The sequence below is a fragment of the Halichoerus grypus genome, chromosome 12 (assembly GCF_964656455.1).
Source record: "Halichoerus grypus chromosome 12, mHalGry1.hap1.1, whole genome shotgun sequence".
Classification (NCBI taxonomy): domain Eukaryota; kingdom Metazoa; phylum Chordata; class Mammalia; order Carnivora; family Phocidae; genus Halichoerus; species Halichoerus grypus.
In genome coordinates this window covers 82,777,231-82,798,819 of record NC_135723.1, presented here as the reverse complement: position 1 = coordinate 82,798,819, position 21,589 = coordinate 82,777,231, and the positions used below count along the sequence as shown (strand labels likewise).

At 42.2% G+C, this 21,589-nt stretch overlaps 1 protein-coding gene across 1 annotated transcript in view; it reads right to left on the bottom strand.

Annotated features, from left to right (window-relative positions):
• Positions 1–21,589, bottom strand: part of SND1 (staphylococcal nuclease and tudor domain containing 1) — a 407,421-nt gene that overhangs the window by 375,959 nt on the left and 9,873 nt on the right. The window contains exon 2 of the mRNA XM_078059536.1: positions 2,953–3,102. Coding sequence (XP_077915662.1) covers positions 2,953–3,102 — 150 coding nt within the window. The remainder of the gene's footprint in view (positions 1–2,952; positions 3,103–21,589) is intronic.

Genomic DNA, 21,589 nt, shown 5'->3' with positions numbered 1-21,589 from the left:
CTATAACATTCATCTCTGGATTTCTCATGAAACCAACATACAGCTTCACACATAACAGGAACTCAGTAAATATGTGGGAAATAAGTATGTAATTCCCACAGTGCCCATCAATGCAGTATCCAGGCTGCCTAAGTAGCTAGGCAACACTGGGGATTAGCCTGGAACAGGGCAGTGATGGCTAGGGACATACAGTGGAGCTGCTTTTACTGCCACAGGACTTAGGAGAGAGCTGAGCTCCCTTGAAAGACAGTATCAAGAGTGAAGGCAGAGAATAAACAACCAAATGATATTTGGGACAGTGATACAAAGGGAAGCAAATGAGCAACGTCATCCTTGACTCCAACTGAATGTGAAAAAAACAGACAACATGCTCCAAAACAAAGGAAAACCAGAGAGAAAGGGTAATGCCACATTCCACAATCCACTGATCCCCAAAAAGGAGATGCTCAGGTTTTTTACCCTCATTATTCACGTTTATTCACTGTTTATCTGTTTCATGTCAAGCGCTGACTAGGCTCAAGAACAGAGATGTGAGATAAGGTCCCACCCCTCAAAGAGCTTACAATGTAGTAGAGAAAGACATATAAACACGGAATGAATGTGGGAATAACACTGAGCAAGGCAATGAATGAAATTTTGTTTCAAAAAGATCTGGGAACATACGGAGAAAGGATTAGAGGGGAGGAGAATGAAGGCAGAAGGACCATTATTTCAGAATTCCCAGCACACCACCAGAGTGGAACAAAGAAAAATAGGAGTAGTAATGAAGTTTCAAGGATGAAGAAGAGATCTCTTAAAGGAGGCAGACTCTCTAGGTCTTGATAAAGGCCTGGATGTCACAGGGGAAGGGAAGGGCAAAGGAAATCGGGTTTCTGATTTGGGTTACCAGTTGGCATCACTGGTCACTTGAGCCAAAGCAGCTTCAAAAGCGGGGGGCGGGGGGGGAACCAGATCACAGCAGGGAAAAGAGAGACTAGATTATCAGGACAGAGAAGTAGTGACTGTGGCTGAGAAAGGATGAAATCTGTAGCCATCAAATACTTCACGTCTCCAGGACCTTTGAAGAGTTACCAGGAGAAACGTAAGGAGACGGAGTTGCTTTGGAAGAGAAACAAAAAAGCACCACACTGTACAAATACATGAAACTAGAATGAGGGCTGGGATCAGATCACGTAGTATTCTCTCAGCTAGGATAGTTCATGTAAGATTTTACTGTACTGTTATATAGGATACAGTTCAAATATTTTAGAACGAGTTCCAACTGGCCTTGTGTTCCTCCACCCTAGATTCCCATCCACAAAACAGGAAATTAAAACCCAACCCTTCTTTCTTAGAGGCTACATTGCGTCTTTCTTCTGGGGCAATGAACTTAATCAGCCCTAGCCAGCCAGGGTCAACGCTTCTCCTCTCATGAGCACTCGAGCTGTTACACAACACACAACTGAAAGGAAAAGAACTATTCCAAATGTTGGTCAAGAAAAGCACTTAGGACCCAAAATCTGAAAAGTGCTGTGAGAGAGTTAATCTTCAGGGCTTTGTCTAACAGTACTAGGAGTATTTATAGTAACAGAAATTAACAAATGGCAGTAGAGATTATAAGTAACATTTATCAAGTACTTTTTAGACACGTGCTAAGCATTTGACATGATCTTGTTTCAACCTTACTAAACAACCCCAATGTCTACACTATCACTATTCCCAATACTTGTGGTCACCGACGGAGGACCAATGAAAAAGAATTTCTTTGGCCTATTTTGTCATCATCCCAAGAATCTAACTGGATTGCTGCTGACAGAATTACGGGGGACTTTTCTCCATTTTCTAGACTACTGCTTCATTACTGTAATTCAAATAAAATGCCCCTTTATTATAGATTTTTAAGAACTACACGTTTTCCTTAAACAGAAGAGCCCCATGAGTTGCGTTTTCTTCTTCACTTCCACGTCAGGGAATAGCAGAGGAAAGCTGAGGTACCAAACTTGCCTAATTATCATCAAGTTGGGGACAAATAATTAGAATCCAGAAATTTCACTTTTGATGATAGCTGAGCACTACTTAAGAAGAGACAAGAACTGAGGTTTCAAAGTATGGGAGCCAAGAAGACTAAACAATGCCAAATTTGGACTCACAGCAGTTGCTAGGAGATGAAAGAACTGAAGGAGTCCAAGGCAGACCACAGACAGCAAGGTGGGCAGGCGCTAGAGGTAAGGAAACAGGGCAATGGAGGGGATGCTGGGACACAAGGTCAGAAGTCTCTCAAATCACCACAACACAATGGTTCTTGACTACTGAGCCACAAGCTGCCTTGAGAAACCAATTAAAAACTCCCTCCTTTAACAATGCATGTTTACACAAAACTTTGCAAACAACTTCAGGGGATTCACAGATGCCTTTAGGGGGTTCATGGATCCAAGATTAAGAATCTGTAATAAAGCACAGCAGGCAGTATGCTATACTTATGAAGGGAAGAGTGTCTGCTTGGGAAGGTGATAAATACCTCTGGAAGGAGATACAACCCAATAACAACCTCAGTAGTCCCTGGGGAGAACTAGATTCTTCACTCTCTCTCCTTCTGAATTTTGAACATGAAGAATTCAAACATAAATTAATAAAAGAACTCTGCCATAACCAATGGCAACCTCAAATGACTGAGACAACCTAGGAAATATTCCATCCTAGGCCAAGAGAAGGAGTGAAAACATGGACAAACCTGAAGAGGCTCCAAGCTTATGGGAAAAGGTAGGAGAAAAGGGCTGGAGACTGGGATTACTGCTAATGGGGTGAATGTGTAAACCTATGCAAGCCATGGTAGGTATGTCCAGAGTCATCATTCCTATGATACAAAAATAATACTCAAAATATACAGGAAAAGATTACAAAACTTGCATCAGTCAAGGAGATTGGGCTATAACGTGGGTCCACAGCCTCAGAGAAGCCTCTGGAAGCACCTACCTCATCCGGGGTATCTTTTGCATCAGGTTGAGTTGCAGCCGCCCGGCGGGCAAGATTTCCGGCTCGAATGTTGCTAAGGTTGATCTGCCTCTCGGGGGGAGGCCCACCACGAGGCTGCCCTCTGACAATGATGGCACAGCCTGAGAGGACCTACGGAGAGGGAGAAAAAGAGAAAATTAGCTGTCTAGAGGTAAGAAGAACATAACAGAAGTTGTTCACTTACTGTATTCCAACATCTCGAACAGTACTTGGCTCCTTGGAGGCATTCAAATATTTGTGGAATGACTGTTGAATGACTAAATGAATGGGATCGTTTTTAATTTCATAAGAGAAACACCTACAGAAACATTGGGCTAGCTTCTCAAAGAACAGACCCAGAAATAGAAGTAGGAATTAAACAAACAATGGAAAAGTCATAAAATAAATAGACTGTTTGGGATAAAGAGGCATGTGAGACATGGAGATGAATGATCTTTGTAATTTCATCCAGCGAGCACCACCACCATGTTCTTGTCAATTATTAAGAAGTTAATGTCTCCCCATCCACGCATCCCATTCTAGGATGGAAGCAAGCAATGTAAGACCTAAGAAAAAGGGAAGCTGAAGGAAGAAGCCTTTACACTCCATCTGCAAGGAGCTGAGTATGCCCAGTGCTACACTTCCGTTGCAGACAGTGCTCAGTCTAGAGTAAGGGAGACATATGAAGTGATCTAGAAAGTCCATGCTCTCCAGGATTAAAACAGAAAAATCGAAGAGGCATCTTACAGTCCCCAAGCACAGTAGCTCCTTTTATCTCTCTAATCAAAGGCACCAGGCATAGAACCCACTTGCAAAAGAGCTCTGAAGCTCACTGGGATCTAACTTAAAATATTTGCAGGGGAGAAGAAGGGAGGATTTCAAGTGGGAGAAGAGAAGAAAAGACGTAGAGAAAAAAATGACAAACGTCACCCAAGCTATTCAAGTTGTCTTCGCTCAGCAAAGCACAATTTAATGAACAGATGGGCTCAAGCACGGGCTCTGAAAAACTCCCAATCTCACGCCTCAAAACAAGAAATAGCTGCTGAAAAATTAGTAGATGGAAGGCTGGAGAGTTCTGCCAACACAGAGCCCTGTGGTAGACAATACCATGGAGTTCTCTGTAAAGAAATGATGCTTGGAAAGGCAGGCACTACTGGATACATTTGCTTAGCTGATATTTCTCCCTCACCTCTCCACTTTAATTAATGCTTTAAATTGTGAAAATATTAATATAAATACAGAAGCACATTTAAACACATACATACACATTAAAAAATAAACAAAGAACTGACTAACCAGCACCCAAGTGAAGGACTAGGAACACAGCTGGAACCTAAGCTCCCCTCTGTGCCCCACTCTACTTGTAGCCCCTTCCCCTGCCACCATTATGACAAGCCCTCCCTTGCTTTCCTGTACAGTTTTACCATCTATGTATACATCTCTACACAATATGGTTTCATTTTTCCTATTTCTGAACCCTATATAAATTGAGTCTACTGTGTGTGCCCATATGTAACTTGCTTTGTTTGCCTTTTGTTTTGTTTTTCTTGGTGAAACTCATCCGTGTTGATGTAAAACACTTGTTTATTCACTTTCATGGCTGTATATTTCATTGTATGAACAATTCATTTATCCATCCTACTAACTTTTACAGAAATGTCCAACAAATATACACATTCCAATTTAAAAAAAGATAGTGCTCTGATTAATGTCTCAGTATCCTCAATACTTTAAACACACAGACCTTGGTCTAAATGGCTCTTCTCTGGCTACACCAGGACAACATATAATAAAAGACAGTCTTATCTAGTTAAGGTCATGCTCTTCATTTATACCCTTTCTGATCAAGTGATACCAGCAATTAAACTCTATAGTTTCCAACCGAACAGCCTTTCTAACTGCCTCTCTTGAGAACCCATGCCCTGGGCATCATCCCTAGGAACTGACACTCTAAAAAGACAAGCTTTCAAGGTGAAGCCGGGAAAGAACAGATATACTAGAACACCGGATGCTTGGTGTTCCTGAAATGAGAAGCGCCAAAGGATGTAAAGGAAAAGAGCTTGGATCAGATTCATTTATAGTCAAGTCTTCACAAGCAGCGGAAGCAAGAATAGCATATTATAGAATACCTGCGCTTGATATCATTCACGCACAAGTTCCGAATGGGGCTGAGGAGAGCCAAGCTACATACAGCATATAAACCAGACAGAGCATCTGTCCCCAGTGCCTGATCCTCAGTTGTAGTCAACCTTTCACAAAAAGTAATAAAGCACTCCCAGGAGACCCAGTACTTCTCAGGGGGGAAAGCTAAGGTCCATTTAAAGAAAATCCACCTTAGCTGATCAAGGTAAACCCTGATGAGTGAGCACTGACCCAGGCTAGGAAAAAAAAAATCCTTATTTCAAGTCTGACCAAAAAAAAAAAAAAAAAAAAACACTGAAAAGCTCAAGAACAGAATGAGTGATGAGAAGAATCCCCTTTGTCCCTAAATATCAGAAAGGTGCTACCTCTAATGCCTCTACCTAGTAAACTAGATCCCTGGGGGGCAATGGGTCTATAACTATTACCCTGGCCCCATAAAGGGCTCTGGCAAACAACTTGTGCATAGGAATTTTCCAAAACTTCCTCTGTACCTCCCTCCCCTCTCCCTAAATGCTATTCTGAAGACTGCTGTCAGAACATCTCCACATTATTGCACCAAATATGCCATTCAGACAACAGTCAATGCCTGGATTAATATTAGAGAGAGAGGACTTACTTTACAGGTTGCTTGACACCTTTTATACTACTGAGTATACAAATTCAGGTAGCAGGCACTAATTCAACCTCCTAAGCAACAAGAACAGATGCTCACCATGGCAGGCATTGCCATTCCTAGTCCCCCAGGAGGAAAGGACTGACACATGTACATCTTTCCTGTGAAACTCGCTCCCCCTCACTCAGCCACAGCCTTAGTGGAGAAGCAGGAAAAGACTGCGTCTGCAAACCATTAAGAAAGAAGAGACCTATCTATAAGAGAAGAACTAGTTTCCTTCCTACTATTTATAGAAACTGAAATAGCATAAAGGAGATATAGTGTGTGTTGAACTATCTCCATTGCAGCTTCTAAGGATTGTTGAACTCCTTCCACCTGCCTTATTTGCCAATAATCTTTACTCAAGTTCTTCCTCAATTAAAAACAAATTTTTTTAGCGAGAGAAGGCGGGGTGTGGGGCAGGGGCACCAGAGGGTGACATGGGGGAGGGGAGGAGGGGCAGAGGGAAAGAGAGAGAATCCCAAGCAGGATCTACACCCAGCATGGAGCCCAATGCAGGGCCCAATCTCACAACACTGAGATCATGACCTGAGCCGAAATCAAGAGTTAAGACACTTAACTGACTGAGCCACCCAGGCGCCCCCTCGATAAAAATATTTTAATGGTCTTCTCTTATCCAAGGTTCGTCACCAAAAAAAGCCAAGGAGAAACAGCTTTTGGTGAGAAAAGATACTTAAAGGGTCTTTAAAAATGAAAAAGACCAAGGGTTTATGTATCAAATTTAACTTGTATCTCCTTATAGCACCAAAACAAATCATTTTTCCCCTCTGAATGACCTGACATCTAAGTGGATAACTTTTATAATTTTATTCATTGAGTCATTTATTCATTTATTAAATCAATGCAAATCTGAGTACCTACTATGTGCCAGGTATTGTTCTAGGCAAGTGACATACTCAGTGAAATAAAACAGACAAAAATATCTACTCTTAGAGAGCTGACATTCTAGTAGGAGGAGACAAATAATAAACATAAGTAAATAAAATATACTGGTTATCAGAATTTTAATTTCAGAAGAATAATGTTAAGATTGAGAGGAAACTGTCACGGATAATTGTTCTGCCAAAGCTGTACTGATTCATGTTGCAAACTTTCATGGATGCGGTAATTATCCTTAATTGCTAATTTATAGGGCATAAAAAGCAAGTCATATGGTAACTGCTTTATTCAATTATATTAATAAAATGACATACTCTAGAAAAACGATCTTAGCCCTACCTGATACAGCACGAGGTTTGTGAAACCAGCTGTCACAATGAATCAGTTTGACTGAGGTTATGGATTAGACATTTTTCAGCTCTGCCAATAAAGGCTGCAAAGGGACTGGTGTGATTCAGAGGACCTGGCTTCAGGGCACAAGTTAGATGGTGACAAAGGCTGAGACAAGGCAGCTAAGTAGGAAAATAGGGACTCAAACTGTTCAAACCCACTTACAGGTTTACAGGGAGATTTACCTACAGTGAAACACTATATGGGCAGCCACTAAAATGTTGCCCAGCAACAGAATACCACATTAAACCTTCGCTAGATCCTGATAGATGATTTGGTGCATGTAACTCTTAAACCCCCAGACCACAGACACTAGGAGACAGAAAACTTATATAAAAACCTAGCCATGTTATCCTCAGAGCAAAGAAAGTGATGGTATGAAATCCATTTAAGTATGGGGCACCTGGGTGGCACAGTTGGTTAAGTGTCCGACTCTAGGTTTTGGCTCAGGTCGTGATCTCAGGGTCGTGAGATCGAGCCCTGCATCAGGCTCCACACTCAGCATGGAGCCTGCCCAGGCTCCTCTCTCCCTTGACCTCTCTCTCCCCCTGCACACACACACTCTCTCTCTCAAATAAATAAATCTTTTTTAAAAAGAAAGAAATCCATTTAAGTATGACAATAAAGCCAGTATTTTTTTCACAGTACCAAGAGTAAGAGTCATCTTGGCCTGAGAATGGAATCTTACTAGCTGAGAACATCTCATTAAGCTCTGCAAGGAGAACTAGATTAACAGATATATCTGCCTATTAAGATTCAAGAGGAATATCTTAGCAACACCTGCCAATACGAAGACCTAATATAAATAAGGGGAGCCACTTGATGAACATTAATATGTTACCAAAAAGGCCCGAAATAAACCCACATGTTTATGGCCAAATGATTTTCAAAACAGGTGCCAAGATAATGCAGTTGGGAAAGAATCTTTTCAACAAAAATGGGCTGAGAAAATGGAATATGCATGCAAAAGAATGAAGTTGGACCTCTACCTCACACCACATACAAAACTTAGCTCAAAAGTAGCCAACTTAAATATAAGAGTTAAACTACAAAACCCTAGAAAAAAATATATGTATAAATCTTCATGAACCTGGATTAAGCAACGGTTTCTAAGATGTAAGATGATGCCATCTTACAAAGCACAAGCAACCAAAAACAAGATAGATTGGCCGTCAAAATTAAAAACTAGTGACCCAATGGACACTATAAAGAAAGTGAAAAGATGGGGCACCTGAGTGGTTCAGTCGGTTAAGCATCTGCCTTCGGCTCAGGTCATGATCCCAGAGTCCTGGGATCGAGCCCCATGTTATCGAGCTCCTTGCTCAGCAGGGAGTCTATTTCTCCCTCTCCCTCTGCCTGCCACTCCCCCTGCTTGTACTCTGTCAGATAAATAAATAAAATCTTAAAAAAAAAAGTGAAAAGACAATATTTACTAAACATATCTGATAAGGGTCTAGTGTCTAGAATAAGGAACTACTAGAACTCAATTTAAAAAAAACACACAATTAAAAAATGAAAAAAGATTTGAATACGCTTACCCAAAGATGATATACAAATGATCAGTAAGTACATAAAAAAATACTCAACATCATTAGTCATAGGGGAAATGCAAATCAAAGCCACAATGATTGGGGCGCCTGGGTGGTTCAGTCCATTAAGGGTCTGCCTTTGGCTCAGGTCATGATCTCAGGGTGCTGGGATCAAGTCCTGCATCGGGCTCCCTGCTCGGTGGGCAGGGGATCTGCTTCTCCCCCTCCCTCTGTGCTCTCTCTTTCTCTCTCTCTCAAGTAAATAAATAAAATCCTTAACAACAACAACAAAAAGCCACAATGATCACTTCAGCCACTAGGATAGCTTTAATCAGTAAGACAAATGATAACAAGTGTTCACAAGCATGTGGAGAAATTAGAACCCCCCTACATTGTTGGTGATGCAGTCATTTTGGAAAACAGTGTGGCAGTCCCTCAAAAGTTAAACAAAGCATTATCATATGACCTAGCAATTCCACTCCTAGGTATATACCCAAGAGACTATGACCACACAAAAACTTGTGCACAAATGTTTATTCCAACATTGTTCATAAGGGCCAAAAAAAGTGGAAACAACCCAAATGTCCTTCAAATGATAAATGAATAAATAAAATGTGGTATATCCATAAAATGGAATATTTGGAAATAAGAAATGAAGTACCGATTAATACTACAGGAATGAACTTTGAAAACATTACAATAAGTGAAAGAAGCCAGACAGAAAAAGCCACATACTTAACGATTCCGTTTATATGAAACGTCCAAGACAGGCAAATCCACAGATAGAAAGAGGATTAGTGGTTCCAAGGGCTGGGAAGGGAGCTAATGGGTATAGGGTTTATCTTTTCAGTACTGACGAAAATGTTCCAACATTACGTAAATGCAGTAAACGCCACTGAATTGTATACTTTAAAAGGGTGAATTTTATGGTGTGTGAATTTATTTCAATAAAAAAAATTTTTTTAACATCCAACATGGAAGTACAAAACCTTGGGGACATAAGATGTATGCTTTGCTACAGAGCATTCCCATATCTAGCAGGAAGATTAGATGCTTAGCTGATCAACGCTAACCAAAAAAAAAAAAAAAAAGGTGTTAAAAAGGCAGTTGACTCAGAACCAAAAGTCAGGCACGGCGACTCACCAAAGAATGGAGGGCTACTGTAAACTTTCAAGTCCACTAGAAATAACACAGTAGAAGTGACAGGAAGGAAGCAGAACTTCAGCGAAATCTGCAAAGCTCTAAAATGATGAAAACAATATAAGCTCGTTCTGAGAAAGAACACAGCAAGGGGAATGAACTCCTTTCCCTCTGGGGCACAGAAAGAACCAGGACAGTCACTGGGCTGAAAGACCCACAGCGCCATCTGGAAGCCGGCCACTGCCACACCCCAGGCTGCCGGGGCTGCATGTCAGAGTGACAGAGCAGCAGGCCAGGGACCCTTCCGTGGACAAGGCGTTTTCTCTACCTACAAACACCATCAGGGGATGGGGAAGGAGCTGTTGTGGATAGGGTGGGAAAGCTTTTATTAGATACACTCTCATGAAGCAAAAAACTTCTATTAAAAAAAAAAAACAGAATTAAAGAGTAACTGAAGAGAAACTAAATTGGGGGAAATTTCAGAAAGTATATCAGGAAAACGCTTCTTGGCAGCCAGAGCTGTTGCCTCCACAAGAAGAATCATCACTTGAAAATTAAAAAGTCATTGAGACAAAGAGCAAGCAATCCCAAAAGAACATAAGCTGTGTGGTCTGGGAGGTCTTTCCCAGAATACTCGCCAACACAGCCAGCTTTTTCTTTCATTTTCTGGCAAGAGCAGAAGGCAAACCTAAATTAGAGGCCCAGCTTTCAAACACAATGAACTGGAAGCCCGTGGCCTCGTGGCAAGCCATGTCACTTGCTCTGGGTGCACCAGCACATGCAGCAGAGATGAGCAGAAGCGGCGGCTCCCTGGGCCAGCTCTACCACAAATTGGTCCTCAGTTTGAAAATCGGGGAGTTTACATCTCAGAGGGACTATAACAATCATCTACAGAGAGAGGGCAGCTAAAGAGAACATCTAATCTGGGCCCTTTTATTTTAGAGATGAAAAATCTCCAAGCAAAACAAGTAAAATGACTTTTGCTGACAAAAAGTACTGATGGCCGAGCAAGGACTAGACATGAGGTCCCCCAGTCCTGACGTTCCACTATGCCAACACATGTAGAAACAAGTATCTGGGGAGCTGATGTCTATTAAAACGGTATCTGAAGTTACCTGTGGATTAAATCTGAGATTACCTACTGATTAAATCTTTTTCCCCAATTACAATCTCCATTTTTATGGGTCAGCAGAGCAGGTGTCAGACTAAATCACTAAGCAAGTAAAGCTTCCATGAGCTAGCTGCCTGAAATCAAACCAACGCTTGTTAAATACCACCATATGCAAGGCAAGCAGAGACTTAAGAGTCCAATATTACAAAAGAACACCCAAAAAGGAAACACAAAGGAAGAAAACTCCAGAACGATAAAAACAGGATTGGCAAATGACAGCCCGCTGGCCAAATCCATCCTACCGCCTGCTTTTGTACTACCCATGAGCTAAAAATGGCTTTTACGTTTTTAAATGGCTGGGGGGAAAAAAATCAAAAGGGTATTATGTAACATATGAAAAGAGTATGAAATTCAAATTTCAGTGTCCATAAATAAAGTTTTATTGGAATACGGCCAAGATCATTTGTTTGTCTATGGCTGCTTTCACACTGGAAGCAGAGTTGAGTAGCTTCAACAGAGACCGTATGGCCTGCAAAGCCTCCAATATTTACTACCTGGCCCTTTACAGAGACAGTTTGCCAACCTCTGATATATTATGACAAGGAAGTGAGATGAAAACTAGTCTTATGGTAGTCTAAATAGCAAGTGCACAGCAAAAATAAATTCTGGACTACCACTTCAAGTTATACAAACTGCTCCTTTTTGTAATCAGAGAATGGACAGTGGTATGTAGCAGTAAGAATTTAGTTTCAGAATCAAATCAATGTCAGTGGTGACCTTTGAAAGTTAACTGGCTCTATTTGCCTCAGTTTCCTCATTTATAAATATTCATAAAATATACAAGAATACCCATGAGAGCTGTAATGAAATCTAAACAAGAACAGCTGGCCAAAAGACCCAATAACAGCCAATATTGTTTAAGAAATGGTTCAGGGGCACCTGGGTGTCTCAGTGAGTTAAGTGTCCAACTCTTGATTTTGGCTCAGGTCATGACCTCAGGGTTGTGAGATGGAGCCCCCCACTCAGCAGGGAGTCGGCTTGGAAATCTCTCACCCTCTCCCTCTGCTCCTCCCCCTGCTCTCTAAAATAAATAAATAAATCTTTAAAAAAGAGAAATGGCTCAAAGTGTAGTCTTCAAGTAAAGATTGTAAGAGTATGTACAATAGAAAAAAGTGGACATTTCCTCCGGGGGCATAGTAAATATCAAAATCATGGAAAATTCGCCAACAACTGTATTTAATCAGAAAGGATTAAATAATCCATAATCTACCTTCCCTATTTATCAGCTAAGATCCTCCGGGTCTAGGAGAGTAGACTTAAGTGCTTATGTCAGGATCTTTGTCCTCAGAGGTAATGGTAAAGAAGTATTGTAACTTACAGCTGCACTGAACTTTATCCCTGACAAAGTGTGGTGGCACTCATAGCCTCAGATGTCCATCAACTCTGAAATCAGTCTTGAGTCTGAAAACAAACTCAGGTAAAAACCATTCCAAGCACTGTGATATTCCCTCACCTATAAATGAGGACAATACTACTCCCCCCATCCCCTCTGGGTTGTTAAGATGACTAAGTGAGATGCCTCACAGTACCAGACACCTAGCAGGTACTCAGTAAAAGTTAAGGGCATGTTGGTCTCTTTTCCATTCCCTCCCTGCCCTCCACCCCTCTTGATCCTCACAACAATGCTCGGAGGAAGCGGAGCAGGTCCGGTTATCCTCATCTTACAACGGAGGAAACCGTGGCATGGTCATATGATGACAGCAGAGCTAGAACCCAGGTTTTCCTAGCACACTTTCAGTAAACCCCAAATGCTAAATTTTTGAGAACTCTGAGTCAAAAAACTGGTGCCTACGGGTGACGGCAGGCAAAGTAGGTGAAGAGAGTCAAAAGGTACAAACTTCTAATTAAAAAATACATGAGTCATGAAGATACCATGTACAGCATGGCAACTACATACTGCATTGCATATTTGAAAGTTGCAAGAGAGATCTTAAAAGATCACAAGAAAAAAGTTGGGTAATTATGTATGGTGACAGATACTAACTAGACTTATTGTGGTGATCATTTTACAATATACAATATCACAGTTATGTTGTACACCTGAAACTAATATATGTTGTGTATCAATTGTACCTTAATAAAAAAAAATTGGTAGCTTACATTAAAACACCAAAATTGTAGCTTACTCCTGCACAAATAAAGCCTCACCATGAAGGAACTGACTCAATCTCCGGGAAGCCTGTACCAGGACTGTCCCCAGGATGACGGTCCTCTGCAGAACCAAGTCCTCGCTACTCAATGCTCGGCTCCACTGTTGTCAAGGACGCAGAGATTGCGACACAGTTAGTCAGAAATAAGAGAAGAACTCAGGAAGAACTACATGACAGGCAAATGTGAGCGCCATTTCAGAGAAATCCATTCCAGTTGTCCAAAGAAAATTTCAAAGTGAGCAACAGTCACATGTGAAAATTACCAAAAGAAGATGAAGAAAAAATTAATTGACTTCGGAACATAAAACATTATCCCTAAAGGACTTTGACCCCTCTACTGATTGAATGATTATGGTCAAGTACTCAGACTATATTAAAGGTGAAGAAAAATTACTGCAGTGAGCAGGGCTTTTTGTTGGACATCTCACTGTTTAAATTTAAAATGGTCCCCAGGTGTAGTCCTGAAGTGATCTTTAAGCACAAAGAAAGATGTTGTGATGTGCCTTACAGAGCAAATGTTAGATAAATTTCATCTGGGCATGAGTTATAATGCTTTTGGTCATAAGTTCAATGTTAATGAATCAACAATATATATTAAAATAAGGTGTCTTTCAACAGAAGCACATATGGAACAAGGTCAGATATCTATCACTTGATGAAAATGTGAGGACCAGAGGCTGGTAGGAACCTAACCCTGTTATCTCTCACAGGACAGATGGTTCAGTATTCTCTCGTTCAGTGTTTGCAACTTTACAGAACAGAACTACCATGAATAAGGACTGTAATAAATACAGAGAGATGATATGGCAACTGAGGACTCTGGATGAAGGGAGCACAGAAGTTATTTGTACTATCCTTGTAATGTTTATATAAGTTTGAAATTCTTCAAAATAAGGTTTAAAGAAAATTTTAGGTGCTAAACATACTACAGGCTGTCTTAGAGCCTTATGACAATACAATCACAAAAACTGGATGGATCTCATTGGTACTTCTGAAGCTGGTGGTTGTCTTGCTCCTCACCTGCCTCCCTCCCCTGCTCTATGCACACAACACTAAGAAAATGACTGTCAAGTTGTTATTGTGTTGCAGGGACATCTTTTGAAGTTATCCATTCACTGCTTCACATTCCTCTTCCAAATAAAATACAATGCTTTCAAATCACAGAATTCAAACCTCGTCTGAGCGCACAGTTCAAAAAGGTGATCGCGCCCAAAAAGGATCTCAGGTTTTAGGGAAGAGTCCCTCTTTCTTCCTATGCTAGTTATCTGGTGGGGACTTTTAAAATTTACATGTGTGATCTAATTAGGTTTTATATTCAGAAAAGCCAGAAACTCCTTAACATCTCAAACGTTTTAGGAAACAATGATCGAGAACGTGTGTGTGTGTGTGTGTGTGTGTGTGTGTGTGTGAAAGAGAGAGAGAGAGAGAGCGCGTTCACAAGCAGGGGGAGCGGCAGGCAGAGAGAGAAGCAGGTTGAGAACGTGTGTGTGTGTGTGTGTGTGTGTATGTGTGTGTGTGTCAGAGAGAGAGCGAGCTCACAAGCAGGGGGAGCGGCAGGCAGAGAGAGAAGCAGGTTCCCCGCTGAGCAGGGAGCCCGATGTGAGGCTCGATCCCAGGACCCTGGGATCACGACCCGAGCCGAAGGCAGACACTTAACCTATTGAGCCACCCAGGAATCCCAGTTGAACATTCTATAAGAGACAAGAGCACCATACATATTTTTGGTTTCAGTGAAGCCTTATAATCTTAGTTATAATCTCTTTACCCCTCAGAGTGGGCCTTATTATCATAGAGGAATGGGATTATCAAAAACAATGCCTGAGTCCCCCACGCTTATCTAGAAGGGTGTTTTGGGAGATGCCAAAAGAAATTCTCTGTTAATATGCAAGACACTGGGTTTTGTTTTGTTCTTAACCAAATCCTAAAATTTCCTCCTCCCGACTCCCTTCCATCTGGCCTTCTCTACAATGTAGGCTGTCCAGATCAAAATGGAAGGACAGTAGAGGAGAATTTTCAGTCAGCATGTGGAGGGCACAAGAGGAACAATCTCTACTGCTAATCAATTACAGCCAGAAAGCCCTAGACAGTTCTATCACTGCAGCCACCATGGCTACAGACTGGAGGGAAAAATGACCCAGTTGAGTCCCATCATCTTTCAACTGCAGCCCAAGAATAAAAAAGGCAGAAGTGAGAAGGATGCACAGAAAGCCTCTGAAAAAAATTACAGACCAGCAATCACTTGAGAGGTTGTAAGAAATGCAGACACTCCAATTCCACCCAGGACCTACTGAATCATAATCTGCACTACAATAAGATCCTTGAGTGATGGGTATGCACAATAAAGTTATTAATTCCCAGTCTCTTTATCCCCACCTTAACTGCCTGGCTCAGAAACATGTTCTCCAGCAAATTCAGCTTAAACGGTTTCCTCAAAGAGGCCAACCCCCAGACTGGGTCAGATGGCCTTGCTACATGTGCTCTCTGACTACTCTGTACTTTTTCCCACAGAATACATCACAGCACTAAATAGAAGAGCTGTTTAGTACTGGTTTTCCTCTCAAAGCTACAAGATCTATGAGGACAAGGACCAGGTATACCCTAGTCATCCTCATAGCCCCAGAGCCCAGAACGAGACCAGAGACAAAGGAAGCATTAAGTATTTTTTTAATAAATGAGTGGCCCTACTGTGTATAAAGCACAGTGCCAGACTCTGGAGAGAGGGGCCAAGAACAATCAAGACATGGTCCTTGTTCTTAAACAGCTCCTAGCTTAGTGGATTTTTGCTGAAGCTAACAAGAGCCAGGATCTCAAGAGCATGTGCCACACTCACAGCTGTTTTCCTATTTCTCTGCCAAGTGACAACAGGTAGCCCAAAGGCCTGCCACCTACCCCCTTGGCACGACCCACAGGCAAGCATGTCCTCACCTAGTCCTCCTCCCTTCATCCAGGATTCTCCACTCCCAGAGTTCAGTACCTGGTCCGGCCTTCTCTCTGCCCTCTCTAACGCAGCCTCAACTATCTTCAGCATCGTTCCATTCCTCCCTAGGAAGTTTGTGTTATTTCTGGGAACATTTTCTTCAGCCCCCTTCCCTCAGCAGTCCTCTTATTAGGAGATGTTGAATTTCCCTTGTTACCTCCTTCAAGAACGTCTTAGCTAACTCATTTCTAACCACTCAATTGATTATTTCCTGTGAGCTGTCAAGTCTACTCTATTCAACAGAAACCACTCAAATCTATATCCCAGACCACACGGGAGAACCTCCCAATTAAGTGTTCAATATTCAATTGTCTTCCCACTTCCCTCAGTCACTTCCTATATCCCCCAAAGGGACACTAAGCAAATGCGATAATTTCTTCTATGATTATATTCTCCATAATTCTTACATTTATTCTTATTTAACAGACAAGAATGTCTCGGTAGGTTTATACCCCAAGCCTGTATTCCAATACCAAGGTAACAAAAATATATTTGAATGCCTTAACTGGAAGTAACAAAAGTAATGTTACTTCCTTTTTATCTTCAGAGAAATGTAAGTGGATAGGCAAAGAACACACTGTGACAGAGAGGGAAGTGCTCAGAGAGGGCACAAGCAAGCTTGGGCTACCACTGAGCCAGCGCACAACGGTCTCTGACAGGCTCATAATCCAACAACCCCCAACCAGATCCCAGGTGGGCCCAATGCAGCCACTAGAAACATCCAATTGTAGGCTCTGGGGCTCTTCTAAGCGCTGTACATGCACAAAGTACTACAGATGTGTTCCTGTGCCAGCCATGAGCAGGGTCCACAATTCTAAGGGCCATGCCTTCTGAATGTTTTCCACATCCCAACCTGTAATAGTGATTAACCAAATAATGATGAACTGGAGCCCTAGTCCAAAGATTTGGTTGGGGACTACCAGAAATTTTAAAGCACTGAAAGCACTTTAAAAAGTCAACTGATTTGTACCTTTTCTTAAACACTTCAAAATACACACTTCTAGACTATCTAGCCTCAGCCTGTCTTACGGGTTTCAAATAAATGATGCAGGTGTTCTGTTCACATACATTTCATCTACATGCCCACTGTTTCAGACTACTTCATGTGGTCATATGAAAGGAGGCTTGAAGAGGAGATGCCTCTTAAACTTCTGTGTCCGCCCTGCAGGTAGAGGATGAAGCTCCCCAAACACAAAGGCTTCTTCTTTCTTCTCTTAAGGAAACCCCAAAAAAAGTTCCTGATGACAAAAAAGGCCATCAGGCCATCCCACCATCCCTCCTCCCTACAGGAACTAATGGGGGTGAAGCAGGGGCTGCTGAGGCAGGGTAGAGAAGCCTGGGACTGCATTCCGGGAGCTACTCAGTTATTGGGTCAGTCCAGTCCCCACCCCCCACTTGGACTCCTTCCGCCTCAGCACCCTCAATGCTCAGAGGAAGGAGGGAAGTGCCCCCTTGCTTCCTGGTCCAGGGAGGCAGCGGCCAGAGGGCAGCTATTACCCGACTAGCCCGCATGGCTGTAGCTGCCATCTCGGACTTCTCAGAGCACTGCGGGCATAGTGGCCCATAGTACAACAGGTCACATCACAGTCCAATAATTAGGAGGGGAAGGAGGGCTGATACCAGATACAGCTAAATGAAAGCACACCAGAGACCCTGAAAGACCTGAGAGAAATGAAGATTATTGCCTTTGGTTTGCTGCCATAAAGTCCTATTCATTTTTTCTTAGAACTTAGAGTAAAAGGGATGCTAGCTTATAGAGCATAATACTCAGTACTATTCAGAGTGAATCAACTCTAAAGAATATCTAACATATTTATTTTGGTTTATATGCAGGCCTAACTGTAGAACTTAAGGATGTAATTCAATTTCTAGGCTACCCATGAAAAGCATTAATTTTGCCATTTTATTTTCCAGATTTGTTTGGAAACTTTTCCTATTTGAAACATTAATGCTCAATTTTAGATGTCAAAATAAAGTACAAATCACAAATCTACCATAAACATTTCAGAGTCCTTTATTGCTAAATTAATGTACCATCCCAGGATTCTTCTTACCATTAAAATCCTAGGAAAACTATCATGGGGGAATAAAAATTGAAGTCTCCAATCATCTAACACAGCTGGAGAACACCAGACAAGTGGTCATCCTTCCCCACTACCTGCTGGTGCCCCAGTCTCACTCCTCCGTCCACCACCACAATGCACAGATTTGCATACCTCCTCAAGAAGCTAAAGAGAAGGCTATCTGGCCTATCTGGAATTCCCCTGTGTTATCTTAACTGCAGGTACTGCCCAGAAGAGACTGCTCCTCCATTTTATTAAAAACATCCAGGGGCGCCTGGGTGGCTCAGTCCATTAAGCGTCTGCCTTTGGCCCAGGTCGTCATCCCGGGGTCCTGGGATTGAGCCCTGCATCGGGTTCCCTGATCAGTGGGGAGTCTGCTTCTCCTTCCCTCTGCTCTTCCCCCTCCCCCCGTGTGTTCCTTCTCTCTCAAATAAATAAAATCTTAAAAAATAAATAAAATAAAAACATCCATAATATTCTACATAGCCTATGCTAACCAAAAAGTCCAGCTCTGATTCCCCTCTCCTTTGGGGGGGGGGGGTTGGTGCGCAGAGGGAGCGCTCTCTCTGATGAATAACAAAATAAATACATTTCTTTAAAATAAAGCATAGAATTCAAATCCAGGTTTATGGACAGCTCAGACTCACAGAGCATCTTTACTCTTTGCACTGTGCCATCAACCAGTTTCAAAAACCAATTTTCTAAGTTCTTCAGATAATCTAAGTCCTGAGCTTCTTATTCTCCCTACACTGGCTTTCAGCTTCTCCTGTTGATAATCAAAGAAACACATTTTCTTTGACACAAGAGTGTGAGAGGTACTTTCATTAAGAGCACTGATAACAGGAACACTTAAGAGTTAAATGGAAACCAAGCGTTCCAGCTAGCCGCCCTACACTGCCTCACTATGTAACAGAGAGCTAGTCCTCCAGAGCTGGAATCACGATGACTAACACTGGGGCAGGGCAGGCTTACCCAGGAGCTGGGCCTGTGCCCCACAGAGAGCCTGCAGGAGGTCTCAAGAGATTCTAAAGCTCTCACAAGAGAAGAGTTTAACAAGATAACTCTGCTTTTAAGTAACAGAGGCAGCCTCCTGGCCTCTGGGCTGTGAAAGGGCTCACCTGCCAAGAGTAATAACACAAGCAATTACTGCACACAGAATAATAGATCTCAGCAGGATTCCAGGACCCAGGCACTCCAGAGTCTCCCTCTGCACAGAGGGAAGGAAAGGGAAGTAGGGAAAAAATGCACCACTTTTCATGAAGACCTGGGAGAGTACTGTTAGATAAGCAGATAAATTACACTTGGCATAATAACACACTGTTTTGGGTTGCTGCCAAAAATAAAAATGCCCCTGGTATTAAAGGCTATAAAACAATGGATTTTCCCTCTCCTGGAACAGAATTCATAAAGTTTAAAAGTTCACTAACCTCCCATTCCAAAGACTGGAAACAAAAACTTAGAAACCTCACCTCGTTCCTTTCTCTACTACAAACTTCCAGCAACGCTTAGTCACTTTAGGCAAGTTGCCTTAACCCTGCACATTGCATCCAGATTGCTCACAGCTGCTTCCAAGACTATCTGGTATTCCCACCTGTACTTACCCATTTCTCCTGACTTTTAGCTCATCCATTTTCTTTCTCTGCCTCTGTCAAGACCTGTCACTTTCACCACCTCCCCAGAAAAGATTTTTAAAACAAACGGATCTGAAAATATCACATCTGATTTTCCAACCCATCCATTCTCCAAGAAAACCAACAGTATTTAAATTCACAAGTTCCCCTTTCCATCACAAAACAAAGCTACCTGCTTCTATTTAATAGCAACATTTTAATGAGACTGACAACTAAAATTTCGTCAGCCCAAAGCTTTACCCAGAACCAAGCACAAAGCCTAGGGTCTCAAGCCTAGGCCGCCTTCCGTCCATTAAAGGCTTTCTTAGCCATGAGACCCTCCTTTTAGGCCATCCCAGTTGCTAGATTTACAGAAACATCTCCCTTCGGTTTATATTGGTCTCTGTGAACTTTGTCACCCCACTCTCTCCCAGATTTGACTGTTTTTACCAAGTAAACAACCATTTTATCCCTGGAATCAGGACAGTTTGAAGTGAAAAGGGGTGTTACTGATAATTATGCCAAGACAACAGGTGAGAACAGCAACAGCCCAAGGGGGACTGGGCTGTAAATTGCCCTGTTCTTACAAAGGTGCCAAGGCCAGGTAAAGAGCTGTTACTTGCCAAGAACTAATTTATGTCCTTCCATGGGAGACTGAGGTTTTAAGGAACTGGCATAGAGAACCAAAAAAAAAAGCAAATTTGGATTACTTAGTCTCCCTGGAGGATAAGGAAATAGAAAATGTTTTAGGGGCACCTAGGTCGGTTGAGCGTTTGACTCTTGGTTTCCACTCAGGTCATGATCTCAGGGCCATGAGATCGATCCCTGAGTCCAGCTCCAGATTCAGCGTGGAGTCGGCTTGAGATTCTCCCCCTCTCCCTCTGCCCCTCCCCCCCACTCAAACGCACACTCTCTAAAATAAGTAAAATCTTTTTTTTTAAGATTTTATTTATTTGACAGAGAGAGATGCAGCGAGAGAGGGAACACAAGCAGGCGGAGTGGGAGAGAGAGAAGCAGGCTTCCCACGGAGCAGGGAGCCTGGTGCGGGGCTCGATCCCAGGACCCTGGGATCATGACCTGAGCCGAAGGCAGACGCTTAACCACTGAGCCACGCAGGCGCCTGAAAATAAATAAAGTCTTTAAAAAAAAATGTTTTAGGGGCACCTGGGTGGCTCAGTTGGTTAAATGTCTGCCTTTGGCTCAGGTCATGACCCCGGGGTCTTGGGATTGAGCCCCACATCGGGCTCCCTGCTCAGGGGAGAGTCTGCTTCTACCTCTCCCCTCGCTCTCGCTCAAATAAATAAAGTCTTTAAAAAAATGTTTTACATTGTAGTGAAAAAATTGTTCTAAATGTATCACCATATCAACTTCAAGTTTTGACTGTGGATTTGGGCAGGGGTGGAGTTGACGCAAGCAGTGATAAGGGTACTGGAGGAGGGGAGGAAATGCAGGATGGTCCTATATCAGAAGCTAGAAGGTTGCTGGAAGGATGGGGGCAGGGAATCAAAGGGAGTTAGAACTTTTCTCCCTTGAGTTCCTCCTAACTAGTCACCCCTGTGCCACTGAACAACAGCTAGTACTCACACACACACCTGAAGTCTTCCACACATGACCTCAATTTGTTTAATCTTTCCTAATATTTCAATAGCTAATACCCTGAAGTTCAGAGGAGTTACACATTTGCCAGGTGCACACATTTCTGCTGTGCCAGGGGTTCCCAGACTTTTAAATTTCATAGACATGTAAGATTCCCCTGCCCCCCCCCCAAATTAGGGACTAACCGGTTATCTATTTATTTTTGCCAAGGATATTAAAACAACTGTCATCACATTATTTATAAAATAAAGGATATTTTAGCAAAAGAAAAAGTATTAAGAACATTATCTCGAAACTAA